Here is a 19,841-nt window from a genome sequence, read left to right as displayed (position 1 = left end):
TAACATCTTATTGATCACTTTTAAGCACAACCATGTCTCTGGGTATGAGCCCAGGTGATAGTGCAATCTCTTCCCTCACTATAAACACTTTGAATCACTCAGCTATTCCTCCTCTGGCCGTCCCTCAGTCTAGACTCCAGAATAATAAAGACTGATGACATTTATCACCTTGCTTTAGTACCCGTTTGTCATTTTGCTGTTCAATGTTTTGCTTCCTTTGACATGCCTCGTATTTTCATTTAATCATTAAATACATTATACTCCTAGCTCAATGTCAAATAGGTAGTGGGAAGCAGTAAGTACATTTACTCAAGTACTGTAACCTGCGTAAGTATTGGCCATTCTGAGGTGTATGGATTTTACTCAAGTATTTGAATCTTGTGCTATATTATACCTATAGTCCTCTACATTTCATACTACTTTTATCCTGCTTTTTATTACACATTTATTTTCCAAAGAGATTGCTAGTTCTATACATATATATATTTAAAAATCTAATGATTATATAAAATATATGTATGGTTATACAGTAAATGATGTACCCATCCACCGGAATACAGTATAACCAGCTACAGCATTAAATGCCTGTACATGAATGCATCAATAATACTAAGCTATAAGAGATGCAGGCTCTGTCAACATTATTTACATTCATTATTTTATTCTTTGTTTATTTCCTGTGGTTTTATTGTGTATTGTATTTTTTCTCTCGCTGTAAAGCACTTTGAGCTAACTTTAAAAAAAAAAAACGTTATCCACACAGAACTTGGTAAATGTGGTTTTAAATATTTTGCTGCACATTAAAATGGAACAAGTTCCAGAGGATTTAAAACTGGATTGTCTTATTTCATTACAACTTTTTAAGAGATTGTATTTGCATGTTTTCAATCATGTTTGTGCATGTTTCTCTTCATGAGTAATATATATGACTTATGTATATGTTTGACTTATGTTTGTGTATTGTTGTGTACCAATTTCTTGTACACAGGTTTCTCTTAAAAAAGATGAGATTATTTCAATGAGACTACTTGTTTAAATAAAGGAGTAAATAAATAAATAAATAAATAAAATAAAAGTAGTATCATTACAGTAGTTATTAGTAGCCTATATTTGAGATATTATTAGATTGCACTGGAGTAATTTTACATTATGTTATTGATATAAGATAAAAGATGATCCCTCTTTCATGACTGTTTCACATTAAAAAATAAAACGATTGGGTGATTATCAAAAGCTCATGAGATAATTCCCAAAATTTGGTGTCATCGCGAGACGTGAGCGCGAGATTTCCTTCGGCGGTAGGTGGAGCCTGCACACAGCAGAGTGGAGTCGCTCTCCGGGCAGCTGCTCTCTCTCTGTCTCTCTCTGCTTTTCTGACAGCTAGGCTAGCTTGTAAACAACACCAAAAAGCCCCGGCTGTGTGTCGGAGAATCTAATGACTGAACACACAGTTGTTTTTAGTAGTAGTCAACGTGTACGAGGCTATTCCCGCTTCACGTCTTGTGCTCCTGCTCCCGGCTCGTCTCCCCTGATGCTGCCTAAATGAGCTAACCTCACAACTGTCTTCAAACACAAAAAGCAACATTTCTTTTCTTCTTCTTCTTGAGACCAAAGGTAAGAATCATCCTGCAGGTAATTACTTTTATTTGTTAGTTTGGGAACATAGCGATATAATTCTTAATAGTTTGACTGTCATAGAGCTTTGCCTTTGCAGGTGTTGGTATTTCAGAAAGGAGTGCGTCCAGCTGACATACGGTATACTTCCAAATATGTTTATAGACCTATATATAAATGTACAAAACCTAACCTGGAAACTGCTATAGTAAATACATGTCGATCTCCACTGACTTATTGAATGTTTTTAATGTCCTACACCTTTTTAAAATGTAGTTTTAAAGAGTGAATGATTGATTTCATGAATGAATTTGTCAGCAGTGCACAGTTTGCAAGGTTGTACATATCCAGTGTTTCCATAGATGAATATGAACCTATTGTTTTCAGTACATTTATGCATAGTTTGACACGTGCAAGTAATTTTACATTTACAATACACCTACATGTGTTTTTTGCACCATAGTGTAGGTGGTGATGAGGTGAGAAAAGCTGACCTTCATGTTTACACTAAATATTGAAAGTAATGTATTTCTTATCCTGAATGGTGTAGGTAATCTTAAATCCACAAATGAAAGGTGTGTGAGTTGACTTGTAGTGTGTTTATCTCTCCATCCATATGTGTATCCAGCTCCGTAGTGTGTATATCAGTAATATGTAATGGTGATGTTCAGGGTGTAAATCTAAGACACTGCCTCTATTTTAATCATTCAGTTTGCTGCATTGTAGCTGCATAGTTTGCACAAATGAAAACAGCCTGATAGGTTTACCTTTGTTGATTAGACAGATAAGGCTGCTGGTGTGGTATTTACAGTCCGTCAACTCTCCGATGAGATGTTATTTCATGTCTCTTGAGGTTGTTGTAGTCTTCATTTAGTCTTGTGTTAGGCTCTAATACACACAGACAATGGATCAGATGTAGGAAAACTTAAGAAACCACAGTGATGAGGTTTATTTTAATCCTCCTGCTTTCCAAATATAGGTCTTGACCCCAAACTTGAGAAAGGCTGTACAGGCTATTGCACAGTCTAATGATGCTAGATTTGCTTCTGATATTGAATGGACGTATTAGCTGTAACTTAATGTGAACTAGATTACATAACCACTCGCAGTTTGATTCCATTTGTCAATTTCGTTTGTTTCTGCTGCCTTTTTTCTAACATCTGAAACAATAGAACATCCACAAGGGTCCTGTGCTACAAACCCGGGGCTCTCCCCCCATTATACTGTCACTTTGATCTGCATTTCCCCTCATGTCTTTGGGAATAACTGAAAGCCATTCTTTGAAACTTCTCACAAAACGGAAATGCTGACTCGTGCAGTAAAAAAAGTGAATTTGGATCAGCGTCTTTGAATACTCTCGTATTTCCAAAGGAGAGCGTGTTCGCAGCCTCGCCTCTAAAATAACTGATATTCATGTATTTCCACATCCTCTCTAACTGCCGAGCAGAACTGACTTTTCAAAGTGTCATAGTGGATGCTCTGACGCACAGTATGTGCTTCAGTACTTTTGTTAGAAAACAGATTATGCATTAGGGTAACTCTCGAAATATACTTCTGCTCACAAACAGAGATTTTTAGTTTGAAAGAGCTTTTTGGAACGATCACAGCTCACAGAGGCTTACGGAGGCTTGAAGGAAAAGTTGCTGGCAATGACTTCAATGCAGAACCAAAGGAGATGCATCCAATGACTGTTGTCACTCAGTTTCTACATGAAACTCTACAAATGACTTTTTGGTTCAATTTCTGCTATAGACTCCATCTCCATCTCTGGGGTTTCACTGACCTTTTCCCCCGATATTATTACTAGTATAAAATAGCACATGGGATTGCTTTGGGGTTGCAGGTGTTCATGAACAGACCAGTGCAGTTTCACAAACACTACCCTTGAAGCTAGTAAATCCCCCAGTACACAATATGTTTTCAAAGAAATTCAGAACCTGTGCATGTCAGCTGAAATCTCTGATTCTCATGAAGCTCTTCTGAATCATGTCGGCTATAATTAGAAGCCTTTTCGATCTTGGTGATACAGCGAAATGGTTTGCAAGCTTGTGGAGACTTGCGCTGTCTAAAGATTCAGGTTTCTTCCTAGCTTAATTTTTTATTTGGTTTCATGAGGTTTCAGGCACAAGGGACATACGGTTGCCAAAGGCTTCATCCAAACTAGAAACTGTCCTTTCAGATGCACCAGTAATATCTTTTTAGGTAAAACACATCTTTTTCTCTCAGTGTTTTTGACTCCATAAAAGAGAGGTTTATAGAAAAGGTCTCCAGAGTGGACACATCTGTCAACACCAGCCTCCTGTTAGAAATGTGCAGAGTAACTGTGCTTAATTTTGTCTGTCCAACACCTTACCGAAATGTTGAGCTGTGAGCAGGTTCGTCCTTTTTAAGGGTTCAGTGTGTTTGAAACAAATTAGGTCTTACTCGTTCCAAATGGCCACCCTCAAAGGTGAGGCAAAAAGTCTGGCATATAGCCTTATCTTTGGTCCATTACGCTGCCTCCCTGATCTCTTTTTCACATCTCTTGAAGTCTCCACACAATGAATCGTACAAATTGGACCTCACTCTTTGAAACATTCTGTCCTCAAAGGCATTCATTCATCTCCTCAGATTCTGCCATTGGAAATAGGGTTACAGATGCTGTTCGATTATTGGAGAGGTGATTGACTGAAGCTCTTAGCGCTTGTCTTATTGTTAGAACATTTCACTTTGGAGACGATAACAAAATGAGTGTGGACCTAGTCAAAGTTTGTATTGTGGTTGTATTAGTCATGAAATTTAAACTAACTTGCTGTTGAACGCTTGTCATACAGTTGCATGGGAGCAGGATTTGTAAACTAATGATAGTATAATTATTAGTTTCAACACTTCTAAAAGGTCCTGAACAAATTGCTTCCTATCCATCAGAAAGTTTAACTGGACAAAAGTCATTCCATATTCTCACATTACCCCAAGATTCCCGAATGGATGAGAGCAGCAACTGTAGAGTCTTGAACACTTCCAGACATCTAACAATAGTATAATTATTAGTTTCAACACTTCAAGAAGATTCTGAACAAGTTCCTTTATATCCTTCTGAAATTTTAACAGGACGAAGATCCTTCCATATTCTCACATTACCCCTAGACTCCCAAATGGACCACTGTAGAGCTCGAACACTTCTAGACATCTTTCAAGTGTGCATCCACCCTTTTGCAGTCTATTTCCGTCCCTTTCTGGAATATTGCCTGTTGTCCTGGGGCAGTGCTGAAGTGCTGTGCTGCGGTCTTTTTAGAGGATGTCCTTCTCACTTTGTTCCTCTTTGTCTGTCTGTCACTTACCCACACGCAAAAACACACATGGAGTCTGCAGATTGTCTGCATCAGCCGACGTTTCTCTCATGTCCCTTGGGAGAAGACGCAGTATAGTGCGTTACACAGTCCTGGCTTTGTATCCTTAGTGTTTCAGAAGGCATAGTAGGTCACTGTTAGAGAGTGATATAGAGAAGGACGAAAATGTTATTAACTGGCAGGCCTATCAATCAAGCGAGTAATCAGTCTCAGTGTGCAATAGGCGAGTAGTCAGACATGTGATGTGTCTAACAGAGACTAGGGGCATTTTCTGACACTCACCGCCAGTCATTATGAAGCAGCGAGCCTATTTTTCACCACTGGACTGGATGGCATTGCACTGCATTTATGTAACAGAACAATGGCATGCATCAGTGTGTGTGTCTGTGTAAGCCTGTCTGTCCAAACATGTTTGAGAAAGAGATGCAAAGTGAGAGAAAGGGTATGAGTCTTGTCTTTGTACAGCCAGATAATGGCTGCTGGGCCATTAATTCTCCCCAGTGCCACACTGAGCACCCGGCAGCTTGATCCAACCTGACAGGCCCACATTTGGTCCAGGAATAAAGATGACGAGGAATAAGGACGCATCATTGCAGCCAGAAGAGATCAGCAATCAAGTGGCCGAAGGGAAAGAAAAGCAGGTTGAGGCGGGAAGAAAAGAGAGTGTGAAAGCAGAACAGTTTTTGCATTACTTTTCTTTTCTGAATGTGTGTTTAAGAAGCATGTCAGGGATCTCTGAGGTAAATCGGAGGGAGAGAAATGTAGAGAAAGAGAGAAGGTTAACTCCAAAGATGGGGGGTGGGGGCACGGTGAGTTGCAAGGAATGATGAACACCAGGGAGCAAATGAGCAGCGACAGCGAAGGGCTACCGCCACCACTCCCCTTCCGTAGCCCCCACAGCTTTGGCTTTCCAGGATTCTCATTAAAATGCATTAGACTCTCTAGGCTGCCCTGCACCGCCTTTCCTCCACATCATTGGGGTGCTTATCATCTCCAGAGCAAACAGATATGCTAACCAGTAATACTGGGGAAGCTGTAGCTTCAGTGCCAGCCTGGAAGGCAGCGCTGAGAGAGCAGTGACTGACAAGCGCTTTATAAGGGGAGTGTAGTGGCCTTGAACTGATTACACTGAAGATTATCAAGAATGAAACGGTCAAGGAGACATGACAGTTACAGATGAGGTGACTTACTGCTGAAGTCTGAAAGAAAACAGACACTCAATAGTAAGATTTACACTGACAAGCATGTACAAATAAATTATGACCCTCCCTATGACAGGAAGCTGTTACCATTATAGCTAGCCAGTGACACTGGTCTTGCCCTTTGAATGGGTGATAGAAGGGCAACTCCACTGCTAAGGCTACAGGCTACCTCTAGTCCTAACAAGCTGTACCTCAAGCAACAGATTATTGTGACACATCTACTGTGATCTCATCATGTAGCCCAATAGAGTAATAAGCAAAGTGAAAACTATATAAAATGATTTATATTATAGATTTAGTTTATGTTGCTACAAGACCAGTTGATCTGTTTGTATACTGTTGGTGAAAAGGTGTATAATTCAGGGTACCTGGATGCCAGTAAAATTTCCTGTGGTAGCTATGGTAACAAGGCAAGCCACAGTGTCAAACAGAAGTATTGTGAACTGTGGCATCAGCAGTAAGTGTACCTAATAGTGCAAGTTGCCATTCTTTATGGCCAAACCAACATTTAAAATCAATTAATTTCAATGGAATCACTGCCATGAAGGGATTTTCTCACATGTGGTTTATGTGGCAAAGTAAATCCCGCAAGTCTACATAACAGAACACAAGCTAACTAGATGTTCCAGTCTGGCCTGTGTGTTAGTTACAGTAGTTTCCCAACCAGCCCTGCTAATAGTCAGTATGTCACTGAGCATCTGGCACCTTTACGCAGAGATGCGTGGGTGAATTTGCTGAATTTGCTGTGCCATTTCCTGGTGTGACCCAAGCTTTACAGCGAGGACCCACATGAAAGAACAAATTGACACCTTTTTCGCCCTTCCTCTCACTTGTCATGAGGCAAGTAGCTTTGCTCGTTAGCAAACATCTTGTGCAACAATATCCCGACAAATTACGTGAGTTTGGACAAAGTAGCACACATTTTTGTTTCCTGAAGTCAACGGAAAGAAAAAGGATCTCCAAGCTACAATCAAACAATGATGATGTTTTCCTCATGTATCCACACCAGGTGATCAGTTTACGTTACATGATCCAAGTCTGGAAAACCTCCACTGAGGAGTGACTGAGCACAGTAGCTGGAACTTCAGACTAATTAAACTGTTTAAAACAGAGGTCTTCAACAGGGGGTCTGTAACCCCTAGGGGGTCCGCAGAGGTACTGCAGGGGGGTTGTGACAGTTTTGGTTGATTAGACATTTTTTTTCCACAAATTGAAATGTCTTTAAATACACATTAACATGAATCCAACACACTGTAGTGAACAGATAAATGGAGGCAGAAGACGTCTTTCAGTCAGCAATGCACACATTCAGCGACACACAGGAGCTCTTTCAAGCTGGGCACCGGTTCATTCACAACACCTGTCCCACCAACGAGGAGGACCCGCCCCTATCGCTGCTGTGCCAATCACGAGGCCGTACCTTGCACATGTTTTAACTAAAAACATGAATATATTAACCTGTGTATTAGAGACATCCCAACTCTCCCAGAAGTTCCGGGAGTCTCCCGCATATTGATAGCGGCTCCCTGAAGCCCACAAATGAGATCCAATCTTCTGGAATCTGGAGCGAGCAAGAGTGCGAACTAAAGAGTTACTGCGTGCGCGTGTGTTTGTGTGACTATGAATGGAGCGTGTGTGAGAGCAAAGCGTCCTTATAGCTCTGTGTTGCCGCTTATTAGACCGATCGCACCCCCACCCTGACCAGCACCAATTGCAACCCCCCCCCCACCGCTGACCGACATCAAGTGTAACAGGAGCCCCGCCTCCGGAACGGACCTCCCTGAAATGACTTTTTGCAGGTTGGGATGTCTAGTATTATTTGAATATCTTAGTATTGAATGCACAATAACAAGGTACATTTATACATGGCACTATAGGACAAGTTTAATATAAAACACAATTTTATACAACATATAAATAAGTAGGGGGTCCCCGCTCCATCTCTCGATCAGTTTGGGGGTCCTTGGCCTGGAAAACGTTGAAGGCCCCTGTTTAAAAGGTTTAGATGATGACTTTCAAATACCTCAAACATTAAAAACTTATGAATTAGTGAAAGGCTCAATCATGCTTTAATCGTAACCCATTCCTAGCCTTAAACATGGTCTTTGTCTTACCCTTTGGATAGTTGGACCCTTGTCAGACATAGACTAAGGAAAATTGTCACTTGGGTCAGCAAAATTGGGGTTTGCTGTGGATTTGTGTTTGCTCTCAGCACCACTGGTTTCTTCAGTCATGTGGAACAATCTAGGCTGTAAGAAGCAAACGTCTAATGAAGGCAACACTGTTCAGTTTTGTTTTAATGATGCAATTATGTAGTGTAAGCCTGTAACTCAGCGTCAAGCCGAGAAGAGCTACATTCTATGCAAAGGACAGGAACCAATTGTCATATGGTTTTTGTCAGTTCGTAGCATCCATTTTCCATATCTCATACCTTCAGCATAAACTTGGCTGTGAATGTATTAAGTTTTATTTGCTTAGTTGTACTTGGGCTCAAAGTTTTGGTTCGGGTCAAACTGAAAAGTCCAGAAGTCCGAACAAAACGACTTAAAAAGCAACCGAACATGCTCCTGTGAACACACACAAACCAGTTTAGTTTTAAACTCATGTCTTTCTTGAAGAATATATTTTCTACACCACTGCATGTATGTTTGCTACTTCATGCATACTTTCTGGCATCTAGAAGAAAAGTATTATACATGTAGGCGTATTGCCTCAAGGTTTATATGGCAGAGAAAACCAACTGCAGAAGTGCTGATGTACAAAAAGGTTGTGTGTTTTCTAACTTGCCTGGTAGCCTGTGTGGTATAGTTCTCAACTAAGGCAGAGCAGTGTGCAGCGGAGTGTGCACAGCTCTGGTTTTGAATTTTTATCTGAATGTTAAGAAAATTAGTGTCAAAACTGTGCATGAATTTCATCATAATGAAATCAGCCTTTGACAACCCCCAACCCTTGCATTTATTAAATCTCTTGTAATTATTTTCCTGCTAGAAAATGATAGTCAGTACAAGTCAAATGTTGATGTAAGTAGGCTAACAGGGCTGAGAGCTGGCTCATACAGCTGTTGTTCTACACTGAAGCTATTTTGCCATTACAAATAATACATTTTAAGCCTGAATTATGATATTGAGTACAGAAATGCACTGTATTGGAAAAAGTTTAAGTGCTTTAATCAAGGCCTTTAAAGTGCCATTAATCGTTATTTTTATAGTTAAATCAAATTATTACATCTAGGATGCTTTGTAGTTATTAACCCATAGGAAATGATAAACTGTGTGGTTCTTTTAGCAAATTGTTTTTGTCAGTCTTGCGGTTCTCATCCAACGTGTTTTCAGCAGTAGGCAGTATCACCAAACAAGCTCTGATAAATCTACTGGCCAGCACCAATATGGTAGATGAACTAAGTGAGCAGCTAAATAGTCACATTTTTTACAAGAGTAAAACAGAGCTAAAAAGAAAGAGAATATTAGATTGACATGCACAGCAGGTTGCAAGAAAAAACTCCAATGAAATGATAGTGTTGCTATTTATCTGCTGCATGTGTAAGTAGGCGTGTTTGCCTACATGTTAGTCATAGCTGCTTTATGTGGTGATAAGCGTGTGTCATGTTTGTGCCCCCTTGTCACCACAAATTGATTCACGCAGCTCTAAAGCAGCACTTTGGTCCTCTTTGTTCAAACTGCGCATGGCCTCATTAGTCTGAGACTACTGTCTACAGCTGCAGATCTACTGCTAAACCACAGAATCACAGGACCTAAAACAACTAATGGTTATGTTTCAGTTGGAGTTCTCAATGTGTGCTTTGCTCAGTCCTGACAGGGATTCAACACTTGTCAGATACTGTCCTGCTTTTGTGCGGCATCTGTTGCATAAGGGAATTTAATCTAATGCCATCAATGTTCACGCAACATTTAACTCTCTGGCTCATCCAAGAAAAGAAACATACATAACACAGTTTGTGTCAGCTTTCCACATTTAATCATCTTGTAAATGAGAAACCTGGATTGGAAAATCTTTTTAGATTTTTAACAGGAATCAGCACAGGTGGCACTATTAACATTAACAATGTTTAGGCCTGTCACGATAACTACTTCTGTTGGACGATATATTGTCTCAGAAATAATCGAGATATACAATATTATTGTCATTTGAAGATCATTTTATACCACTTATACTATAATAATATAATAGGTGCTACACTTGTGTAAAAACACAGACTGTCATTATGGTTGGGGACAGAGTTATTTACCTTTAATTGTTCTACAGTCTCCACTCAGGACGTACACAGTGAGGAATGGAGGACACTACTTGTTTAGACAATGTGACATGAATAGTCTCTTAGCTGCTAATGTGAAGTGTGGAAATACTGAGGTAAAAAAATGATCTAGGTCATGTCCATGTATCATACCATAAGTCCGTATATAAACATGATGATGTTGATAATTACATTGTTGTACATAAGTTAGTAATGTAATTATTGTGACAGGCCTAACAATGGCTCAGTTTCATTCAAGTGTACAAGGAAGTCATCATCCTGAATTTGGGAAAACTAACTGAAATTAAGCCATCATTAATATTATTATTTGCAGCTTTTCCTGCTGTGAAAAAGCTCTTTTCTGCTGGAGAACGCAGATTTCCATAACCATGTATTCGCCAAACCAGATTTCCAGCAGATTGCATGACAAAGGCTTTTGCCACAATTGCACAGTGAGAAAAAAATGTGTGGTCTCTCACTACAGAGCCCACTCAATCCAAACTCTACAATCTCTGCAGGCTTGTATCACTCATACGCTAAAAAAAATATGCCTGCCTTACAGTAGTTTTGAATTATTGCTGGGGATAGGAAGGTAATCTGATTTACTGCTGCATGTAAACATGAGTTTTACAGCAAGCAGGTAAACATGTTCTCTGTTTCCCTGCCTTAACCTAATTTCCTCCAAATAACCTGATTTCTTTGAGCATGTAAAGGAAGTAAGACAGAACACACATCTGTAGGCCAGCAACTAAGATCAAGTGTACAAGGAGCTAAAATTAGGACATGCTGATTGGCCAAATAGTGTTGTTGTTTTACAAAATGTTGTATGAATTAATGATATTAAGAAAGCAGCAATGAAATACTATCAGAATTAGTTATTAGATGTTTTTTGATAAACACCTGTGAAGTTTTCTCTCATTTATTGCTTAATTCATGACTGTGAGATGGAGGAAACATCAGAAGGGAGATACTTGGACACAGAAGCAGTGGGTTACTTAACAGCATACACACTCAGAAATAGAATATGGATATGAAACCATTCCTCGCTGTTAGCGTAGCTCGGGAGACGGATCTCAGCTCACATTTGATTATATTTGGAACTGCTGTGACCTTTTCCTAATTTCAACATTTTTATTCTCCGGCAGTATCTTGGCTCACTCTTTTACACTGCCGACAGGTTACAAAATCCACTTGTCTTCAAGGTCAGTTTAAATGACTACACATAGACGCACACATAGATTGGATTCAGGGATATGTTGTCATGATTTAGGCCTTTCTTTAGCCGGATTTTTACCCACATTTCCTAAATAACCTGACCACAACAAAAAAAAAAAAACTGCTCCCAGCGTCCAGGTCTCTGTTTGTAGCCTGGAACATGCAGTGATGCAAATGAGGGCGTTTTGTGCGTGCTGCTGTGTCTTGCAGGCGCTTTGACATTTTGCAGCTTTCGGTTTCTTGGCACGGCTAAATTGCAGAGGGCATTCACATGCATCCCTGTGGGAGTCAGTGTGCAGCGAGAGGGATTAAGCAGCACTGCTGGCACCAAGAGCCTCGCGCTGCCCTTGTCCTTGTGGACTGAAGGAGCATGCAGGATGCCTAATGTTAGCCTCGCTAGCAGCCTCTTCTTCACACTTCAGTTCACTTTATTTTGGCTGCTGTGTCAGCATCAAGGCAGTATTACAGTATCTGTGTGTATGCTGCTTTGATTCACATCCACTGTGCTTCTCCATGACATTTTGTCATAGGGAATAGCTCTAAGCTCTCTTTATTGGCTTATTATGCAGCGAGTGATTTCTGAAGGAAGTGAAGACAAACCTTTAGTAGTCTTTCAGCTTTCTCTTTAAAACATAGTGCATTTATTTACATGTAAATAATTGATTTTCTCTCTGCTGTTTGCATTCAGTGCCTATCCAGAGTCACCTTCCTCTTCTTCTTGTCTTACAGCTTATCCAACAACATATGCTTTTTTTAGACAACAATATTGAAGGTCACCAACAAAGCCTTTTATTACTGTGGCTGACTAAGGGCAGCTTAAACAGTAAGGTTAACAGTGGAGGAACTGTCAGGGTCCATGGTTATGGATGGGCCTCCAGTCATCATTTTGTTAAGACTGGCCTACAGTTCAGGCGTAAAAAAGAAAAGGAAAAAAAAAGAAAAACTGGATGTGTCCATGGTCATACCAAGGACACAGCATTAGTGTCTACATACAGTGTAAAATAACACAGTCAGCTGTCATGCAAATGAGGTGGGCTCAGAGCCACATCAGATAGAAGAAAGTGTGCTTTTTTTTGTATATCTGCCTTATTTTAATGCAGATCAACAGACTCCATGTATTTTACTTAGGTTTGTTATCAATTATTTTTTGTAATAGTTCCACCTCTGCCACACTTTAATCACTCACATTACATACATGTGTTCAGAAAAAATGTACCTGCTGTTAAGTCAGCATTATAGTATTTAAATGATTTTTGCCATACTGTTTACATACATAGTTTTCATCAAGTCTTTTTATTTTTATTCAAGGATATGAACACAGAAAATATACAGCCATTAACAAAACACAATATACCAGTCAGAGAAATAAAGAACATGCCAGCCTATATCACATGTTACCCTCAGCCAAAAAAAAACAAAAAAAAAACACCGACCTGAGGACAGTATAGAATCATTGGATAATCTAGGATGAGCACAGTGAATGTGGTTCACATACACAAAAGAACAGCAAAAAATCATGACAGTTGAAGAAAATCAGTTGAAGAGACTCTTCAATGCTTCAGCTGTTGTGAGCCATACATTCAAATTCACCTCTCTGGCTTCATTTAAACGAGCTGTTGATAACTCCATATAAATAATGTCAAGAAAGGTTAGAATCCATTTTCTGATGGTTTTCTATACACTGCAATCTTAGTGGCTGACTTGAAAGCACTATATGCCTGGAGTGAAGAAATGTCCTTTAAAGTCAAAACTTTTGATAAGTGTTGATAAGTGCACAATGCTTTCAATGTATTCGTCAGTGAAAGGTTTTAGTCGACTCCATGGTAACCAGACACTATCCCGCAGCCAACTTGGTGTATCATCCCAACCGGGACTAACAAGGTCAAAATAGCAGTAAGGAAGTTAAGTGAAAACTACAGTCTCCATGGTGATGTTAGTAACACTACACAATCATACTGAGTGACAAAATATACCAGTATCCATGACAATTCAAAATTCTACACGACATGCTTTTTTTCTGTTGAAAATACATCATTTCTGTTTAGTGACACTTACCAAAAGTGTTGAGGGACCTACAACAAATCAGCCTGAGGCTATAAATAAAAGAAGGATGTGCCTGGCAGGTTGAAACTGCTGCTGATGCCCTGAAAGGAAGGTTACTCATCTGTATAGTAAATATCACCCATCAAATGGATAACCCTGTTCTCCCACTCAGAGGAGGTGACCGGTCTCCCCTCCAATCAACAGGCCCTCCTTAAAAATTGGGGAATGGAGATGTCCTCTGTAGGAAACACTACAGAACCTTTCTACTGAGCACCAGACCTGGAGCACTGAGTTATAATTGGCCCAAACTGTAACTGACATTGCCTGTTTGAGATATTCGCAAATAGAAAATACCATGCCACCAAATATTTCAGAACTTTATAAAAAGAAAAGCAAACTGATAATGAAGTGTCAGATTAAGTCTTTGGGCCTGAGAATTTACACATACATAGTGGTTTCACAGTCTTAAAAACCTACTAAAATACAAGTGAAGGCTTTCCTGTGTTTATTTGAGAAGAGAAATATTAATCACTTTTCACTTTCAAAGCTCTGGATCAAGATTGTGTCATGCTTGTTGGTACGTCTCCCTTCACCACGCTAGACATCATCCTCTTCATCCTAAATCATTGTTTCTTATCATTTCTGTGACCAAACAGCGTGCACCCTTGATCCTGCCCATTTCTATATTTTAAGCACGCAAACTGCCACTGTGGCTGGTTTGTGAAGCAAATTGTTGCATTTTTATGAGCGAGAACAAACCTCTCTTCAATCTACAACCCATACTCAGTGAAGTCTACTTCAATTCTAATTCAGTTTCAATGAATAATGAAAGAAGTCACATTTAAGATATTAAATGCTGGATTTGTTTAATAGTAGCTGTTTTTATCTTGAAGTAGACAATAGATAGTTACATGTTTCTAAGACAACAGCTAAGACTTATGTTCTTTATACATTCACATTCTTCTCTCTTCTCTGGTGCAGCTGTACGTTGCTGCATTTTGAAATGTCCATATTGTGCCTGTGTGCGCTCACTGAGTTTGATCACAAAGAGTGACCCTGTTGCCAGTGACATATTGTACTTGCTGGGATGTCAAAAATAGCCCAGGGACTCTGCTCGGCTCCTGCAGAACAGAGAGAGAGAGCGTGCAAGAAAACGGAGCAGTGTAAAGACAAAGAGTACAATAAACTGGGGGGAACAAAAAATAGCAAAAGTGCAAATTGTGTAAAGCCAACAGTGGGAATAGAATAAAACAATGTACAAGATAAGGGAGAGAGCTGTGATAGAAGTATCGAGAGGTATGGACTATTACTTACCCAAGAGATAGTGAGACAGAAAGAAAAAAGAAAGATGAGTGTGTCTACATGTTGCTGGTCCAGGCATGTGTCAAGGTGTGGTTCATGTCTGCTATGTCTACCAGCTTCAAAGAGGAAAACAGTTACAAAATTCCATATTGTCAGATTGTGGACAGACACACAATATCATCATATCACCAGACTATCCCTTTTCCTCCTCCCAGCTGTGTGTAGGTGTGTGTAGGTACGTGCATACGCTTCATGCATTCGTAAAAGTGAGGAATAAAGTGCCGACTAAGTAATTCATCTGATAACCTGTTCATTAACGTGGTCCTCAGATGGGTATTTAGCATGCTAGTTGCCTCGTGTTTGCAGGCAACTGCTGGCCGTTAGCCGTTGGTTTGATTTAGAGTCTCTCAATGACTCACTTGTTCTCTCAGTATGCAGATGAGTAGAGTTGAGAGGAATACTCTTGTTCTTTTCTCTGTGCTTCCTCACAGTCTAATTTGTCTTGACATATCCAGGGAGGGTGACAGGGGATGTAAGGTTAGGAAAATGTCTCATTTGTTCGCCAAGGTAAACAACCACTATTCCCAAAGGTGAGAGCTGAAACCTGCTCTGATGAATCACTGCGTTGTATCGTTTACATAAAGAGCACTGCAGCATTATAGACCTGACTATTGATTTGCTAGTTACATATCAGTACTCTTTTGTGTGTCTCCTGCACCAGTATCTTAAGAAAAACTCATGTCTTTTCTTCTTTTCCCTTTCCTTTCTCCTCTCCTATCCTATCCTACCCTATTCTTTCCCTTCTCTCCTGTGGCCTACCCCTACTCCACCATCTTTTGCTACCTCTTCTCCCCATCCTAAGTCATTGCCTGGCAGCGGATGTCTCGTCGCCTCCCTCTGGGGTCGGAGGCCAGTTGGAGTCGGGAGGTGGGTCCTCAGCAGCAGCAGTGATGCGGGCTTCAGTGGCAGGCTGCAGGATGAGCGTGGGCGCACTCATTAACGGGCTGTTGGTCTCTGTGGTCGCAGCTTTGCTTTGGAAGTACTCCAAGCTGAGTGAGCATGCTGCCCTGCTGGAGGAAGAGCTACACATGACACGGCAGTCCCAAGAGGTCTCGCAGGCCCGCATCGACTATCATGTTGCCCTGCAGGCTCTCCATGAACACGGTACCCGTATGGTCTGCACTGGCAAGATGCACACCGACCGCATCTGCCGCTTCGACTACCTCTGCTACTGCTCAGAGGCAGAGGAGTTTGTGTTCTTCCACTCCAATACCTCTGTCATGTTGCCTAACCTGGGGTCCAGGCGCTTCCAACCTGCCCTGCTGGACTTGTCTTCCGTAGAGGATCACAACACCCAGTACTTCAACTTTTTAGAGCTCCCAGCTGCTGCTTTGAAGTTCATGCCCAAGCCTGTGTTCGTACCAGACGTGACACTAATAATGAACCGGTTCAATCCCGACAACCTAATGCATGTATTCCATGATGATCTACTTCCAGCCTACTATACCATGAAACAGTATTCGGACCTGGATGACGAGGCTCGTCTGGTGTTCATGGAGGGCTGGGGTGAAGGCCCACACTTTGATCTCTACCGGCTTCTGAGCAGCAAGCAGCCACTGCTCAAAGAACAGCTTAGGAACTTTGGAAAGCTAATGTGTTTTACCAAATCTTATGTTGGCTTGTCCAAAATGACCACCTGGTACCAGTACGGATTTGTCCAGCCACAAGGGCCCAAAGCTAACATCTTGGTCTCAGGGAACGAGATCCGGCAGTTTGCCGAGGCTCTGATGGAAAAGATGAACATCACAAGGTTAGAGGAGGCAGAGAAAGATGGAGGGAGCGTAGAAGATGAGAAGGAGAAAAAGGATGAATACATTGTTGTGTTCAGTCGTTCAACAACAAGGCTAATACTGAATGAAGCTGAGCTAATCATGGCACTGGCCCAAGAGTTCCAGATGAGAGTGGTCACAGTTTCTCTAGAGGAACAGTCTTTCCCCAGCATTGTCCAGGTGATCAGTGGTGCTTCCATGTTAGTTAGTATGCATGGAGCTCAGCTTATCGCCTCACTCTTCCTCCCCAGAGGATCTACTGTGGTGGAGCTGTTCCCCTTTGCTGTGAACTCAGAGCAGTACACTCCATATAAAACCCTTGCCTCCCTTCCAGGCATGGACCTTCACTATATTTCCTGGAGGAACACTCAGGAGGAGAACACTGTCACCCATCCAGACAGACCCTGGGAACAAGGAGGCATTGTTCATTTGGAGAAAGAGGAGCAGGAGCGAATACTGAACAGCAAAGACGTCCCGAGGCACCTGTGCTGCCGCAACCCAGAGTGGCTCTTCCGAATCTACCAGGACACTTTGGTAGACATCCCTTCCTTCCTGGAAGTCCTCAAGGAAGGAATGAAAACCAAGCCCGGCTTGAAGAAGTCCAAACCAGCCAGTACAGTCCATCCAGGCCGGGTAAGAGAAGCCCAGTGTCAGACCTCAGTACAAACCACCAATGAGGCTAAACTCACAGTCTCCTGGCAGATCCCATGGAATCTGAAATACCTGAAAGTTAGAGAGGTGAAGTACGAGGTGTGGATCCAGGAGCAAGGAGAGAATACCTACATGCCTTATATCCTTCCCCAGCAGAACTACACTTTTTCAGAAAACATTAAGCCCTTCACCACCTACCTGGTGTGGGTCAGGTGTATCTTCAACAAGAACCTCCTGGGCCCCTTTGCAGATGTTCTTACGTGCAGGACCTAATAGAAGCACTTTGCCAGTTTGTTTCTGTGCAGTTTCTCATGAAAGCTAAGTCTTGTTTGTTCCAGACAATCAATTTGGAACAGTGGACTGGACAAACTGTAATCAGTCTGTCCAGTGAGGGGTGGTAAATGTAAAATGGCTTGTTTCTATAATATGAGAATAAGCTATTGAACTCTTGCACAGTGATGTTTTCCTGCCCAGCACAGAGAACAGTGTGATGGGTACAACACAAGTATATATCTTGTACCTACAAAAAGAAAGAAAGTGCTATATGATACCATGTCTCTACTGATAATACCAGAATTCAAATCAGCAGATTTATTTATGTGCAGAATAATATATAACATGTTTTTTAGTATTAGTCAAAACACTGATTCTTTACCTTTTACAGTATGCAATGTAGCTTTTCTGTGGAGAGCAAGACAAAATTAGGATAAAATTTAGAATAGGTTTTTTATGTTTTTTGACTTGTCCAGTGTCTACTGTGTGTGTGTGATACCCATGTGGCATAGTTAATTACTGATTGTTTAATTACATACAACATTATTTGCAGAACCTAGCCAAAACCAAAGCAACCTTTATGACATTATTTCTGCCAATTGCCATTCATGCCAAATTACTTTCTTATGTTTTGGGTCTTTCATGCTACTGTCTGCTAACAATTATATGGTTTTGAACCCTGTCTCTAGAAACGTTGTAAAAGAGTTTTGTAAAAGAAGTAACAAGCAGAATATGTTTTTGACCATAAAAGCACAGTTAGGTGTCTATCCCTATCTTAAAATTGTTCCCTTATGTGTTATAAATATAAGACACTAATGTTGTGTTTCTGCAGCGCCCAGTCACAAATAATTTACATCCGTTTTGCTGCATAAATAAATTATTTTTGCCTAATTGGCATTAATTACAACAGTGATCATTATAATCTTCTGTGGAGAATGAATCTATTGCGTCTGACTATAATTAGTGTAAAAAGCAGTTTTCTTGCCTCTAAGCAGCTATGCTGCTGGACAGTTGGATTTAACTGCCTTGTGTAAAAGCATTTTCATTAAGATAACGAGATATGTTGCTGCATACAGTAGGGTTCCACTGCCTTGTGTAAAACTCTGTTAATTAAGATAAAATTCCCATTTACGTGTGTGTTTGCTTTCCTCAAAGGTTCTCTACAGTAGCTGGTAGGAACAAGTCTACTGTTGAATTTTAAACTAACACAACAGACGTCCAGAACTGGCTGTTGAAGTTGTTGTTTTTGTGTCATTTGATGATGAAATGTTGCTTGTTGGTAGCTAGCTAGACTGCAAAAATGTATTTATTTTTTGAGATACTTGAAGTGGAGATGATAGTAAGCGGTAGAAATGTAGAAAGAGATGGTTTATGGAATGGCACAAGTAAACAATACACTGCCAACAACATATTGTGTAAACCTATTGTGCCATTGTTGAAACGATGTCATGTACTTTTTCATGTACTTTATATCGATGACCAGCCCTCTAAACATTACAGTAACCTCTTTGTAATGTTTTGACTGTTGGCGACTATGAGGATAATTTTCCTTTACCTGAAATCAGTCATGAATTTTGCCATGTGTCACTTTTTTTCTTTTTTCAAAATGAAGTTCTGATGCAGTTCGGTTTGTCAATGCACGTTTAAGAGATTATGTTGGAGCCACTGTTGTGTGTGCTGAATGTGACGTTTTAGATATGTATGTGTTCGTATTGTCGGTTAGATTTCTGTGTGCCCCTGGCCCACCTTAGCAGGGACATCATACTGTATGTGTTGAGTGAAGTGAGAGTGTACAAGTCACTGTTTTCTACATTAGCAGATAGTTGGAGTTTCTTTTTCAGTAACTGTGAATTGAATAAAGAAGCTTATTTCTTACAGTATCTGTTCTATCTTGTGTGTGCTGTGTCAATGCAAGTGTTCTTCCTGCATTTAATCATGCAATTTTTACTGAACTCTAACAGTTTTTGACAGAAGAGCATCTTACAAAAATGAACATTACACAACCAACAAGAAAAAAGGAAGCTAAAATATTTAACACTTAAATAATTAAACAAATAAGCTGTTCTTATTACCTCTTATCTTGGCATTGAACCTTTCTATTTGGAGAAAGAATAATTCTCTGTACAATTGC

General features: G+C 40.4%; 1 protein-coding gene across 1 annotated transcript; it reads left to right on the top strand.

Annotated features, from left to right (window-relative positions):
- The first annotated feature begins 1,556 nt into the window (after positions 1 to 1,556).
- Positions 1,557 to 19,585, top strand: pomgnt2 (protein O-linked mannose N-acetylglucosaminyltransferase 2 (beta 1,4-)). Its single transcript, XM_053327039.1, has 2 exons — positions 1,557 to 1,632; positions 15,820 to 19,585. Exon 2 carries the CDS (start codon positions 15,908 to 15,910, stop codon positions 17,708 to 17,710), a length of 1,803 nt encoding a protein of 600 aa, XP_053183014.1. The 5' UTR covers positions 1,557 to 1,632; positions 15,820 to 15,907; the 3' UTR covers positions 17,711 to 19,585.
- The last annotated feature ends 256 nt before the right edge of the window (positions 19,586 to 19,841 follow it).

Source organism: Scomber japonicus, chromosome 10 (assembly GCF_027409825.1).
Source record: "Scomber japonicus isolate fScoJap1 chromosome 10, fScoJap1.pri, whole genome shotgun sequence".
NCBI classification, from domain to species: domain Eukaryota; kingdom Metazoa; phylum Chordata; class Actinopteri; order Scombriformes; family Scombridae; genus Scomber; species Scomber japonicus.
Note: the sequence above shows the minus strand (reverse complement) of the source record. Positions and strands in the feature narration are given on the sequence as shown.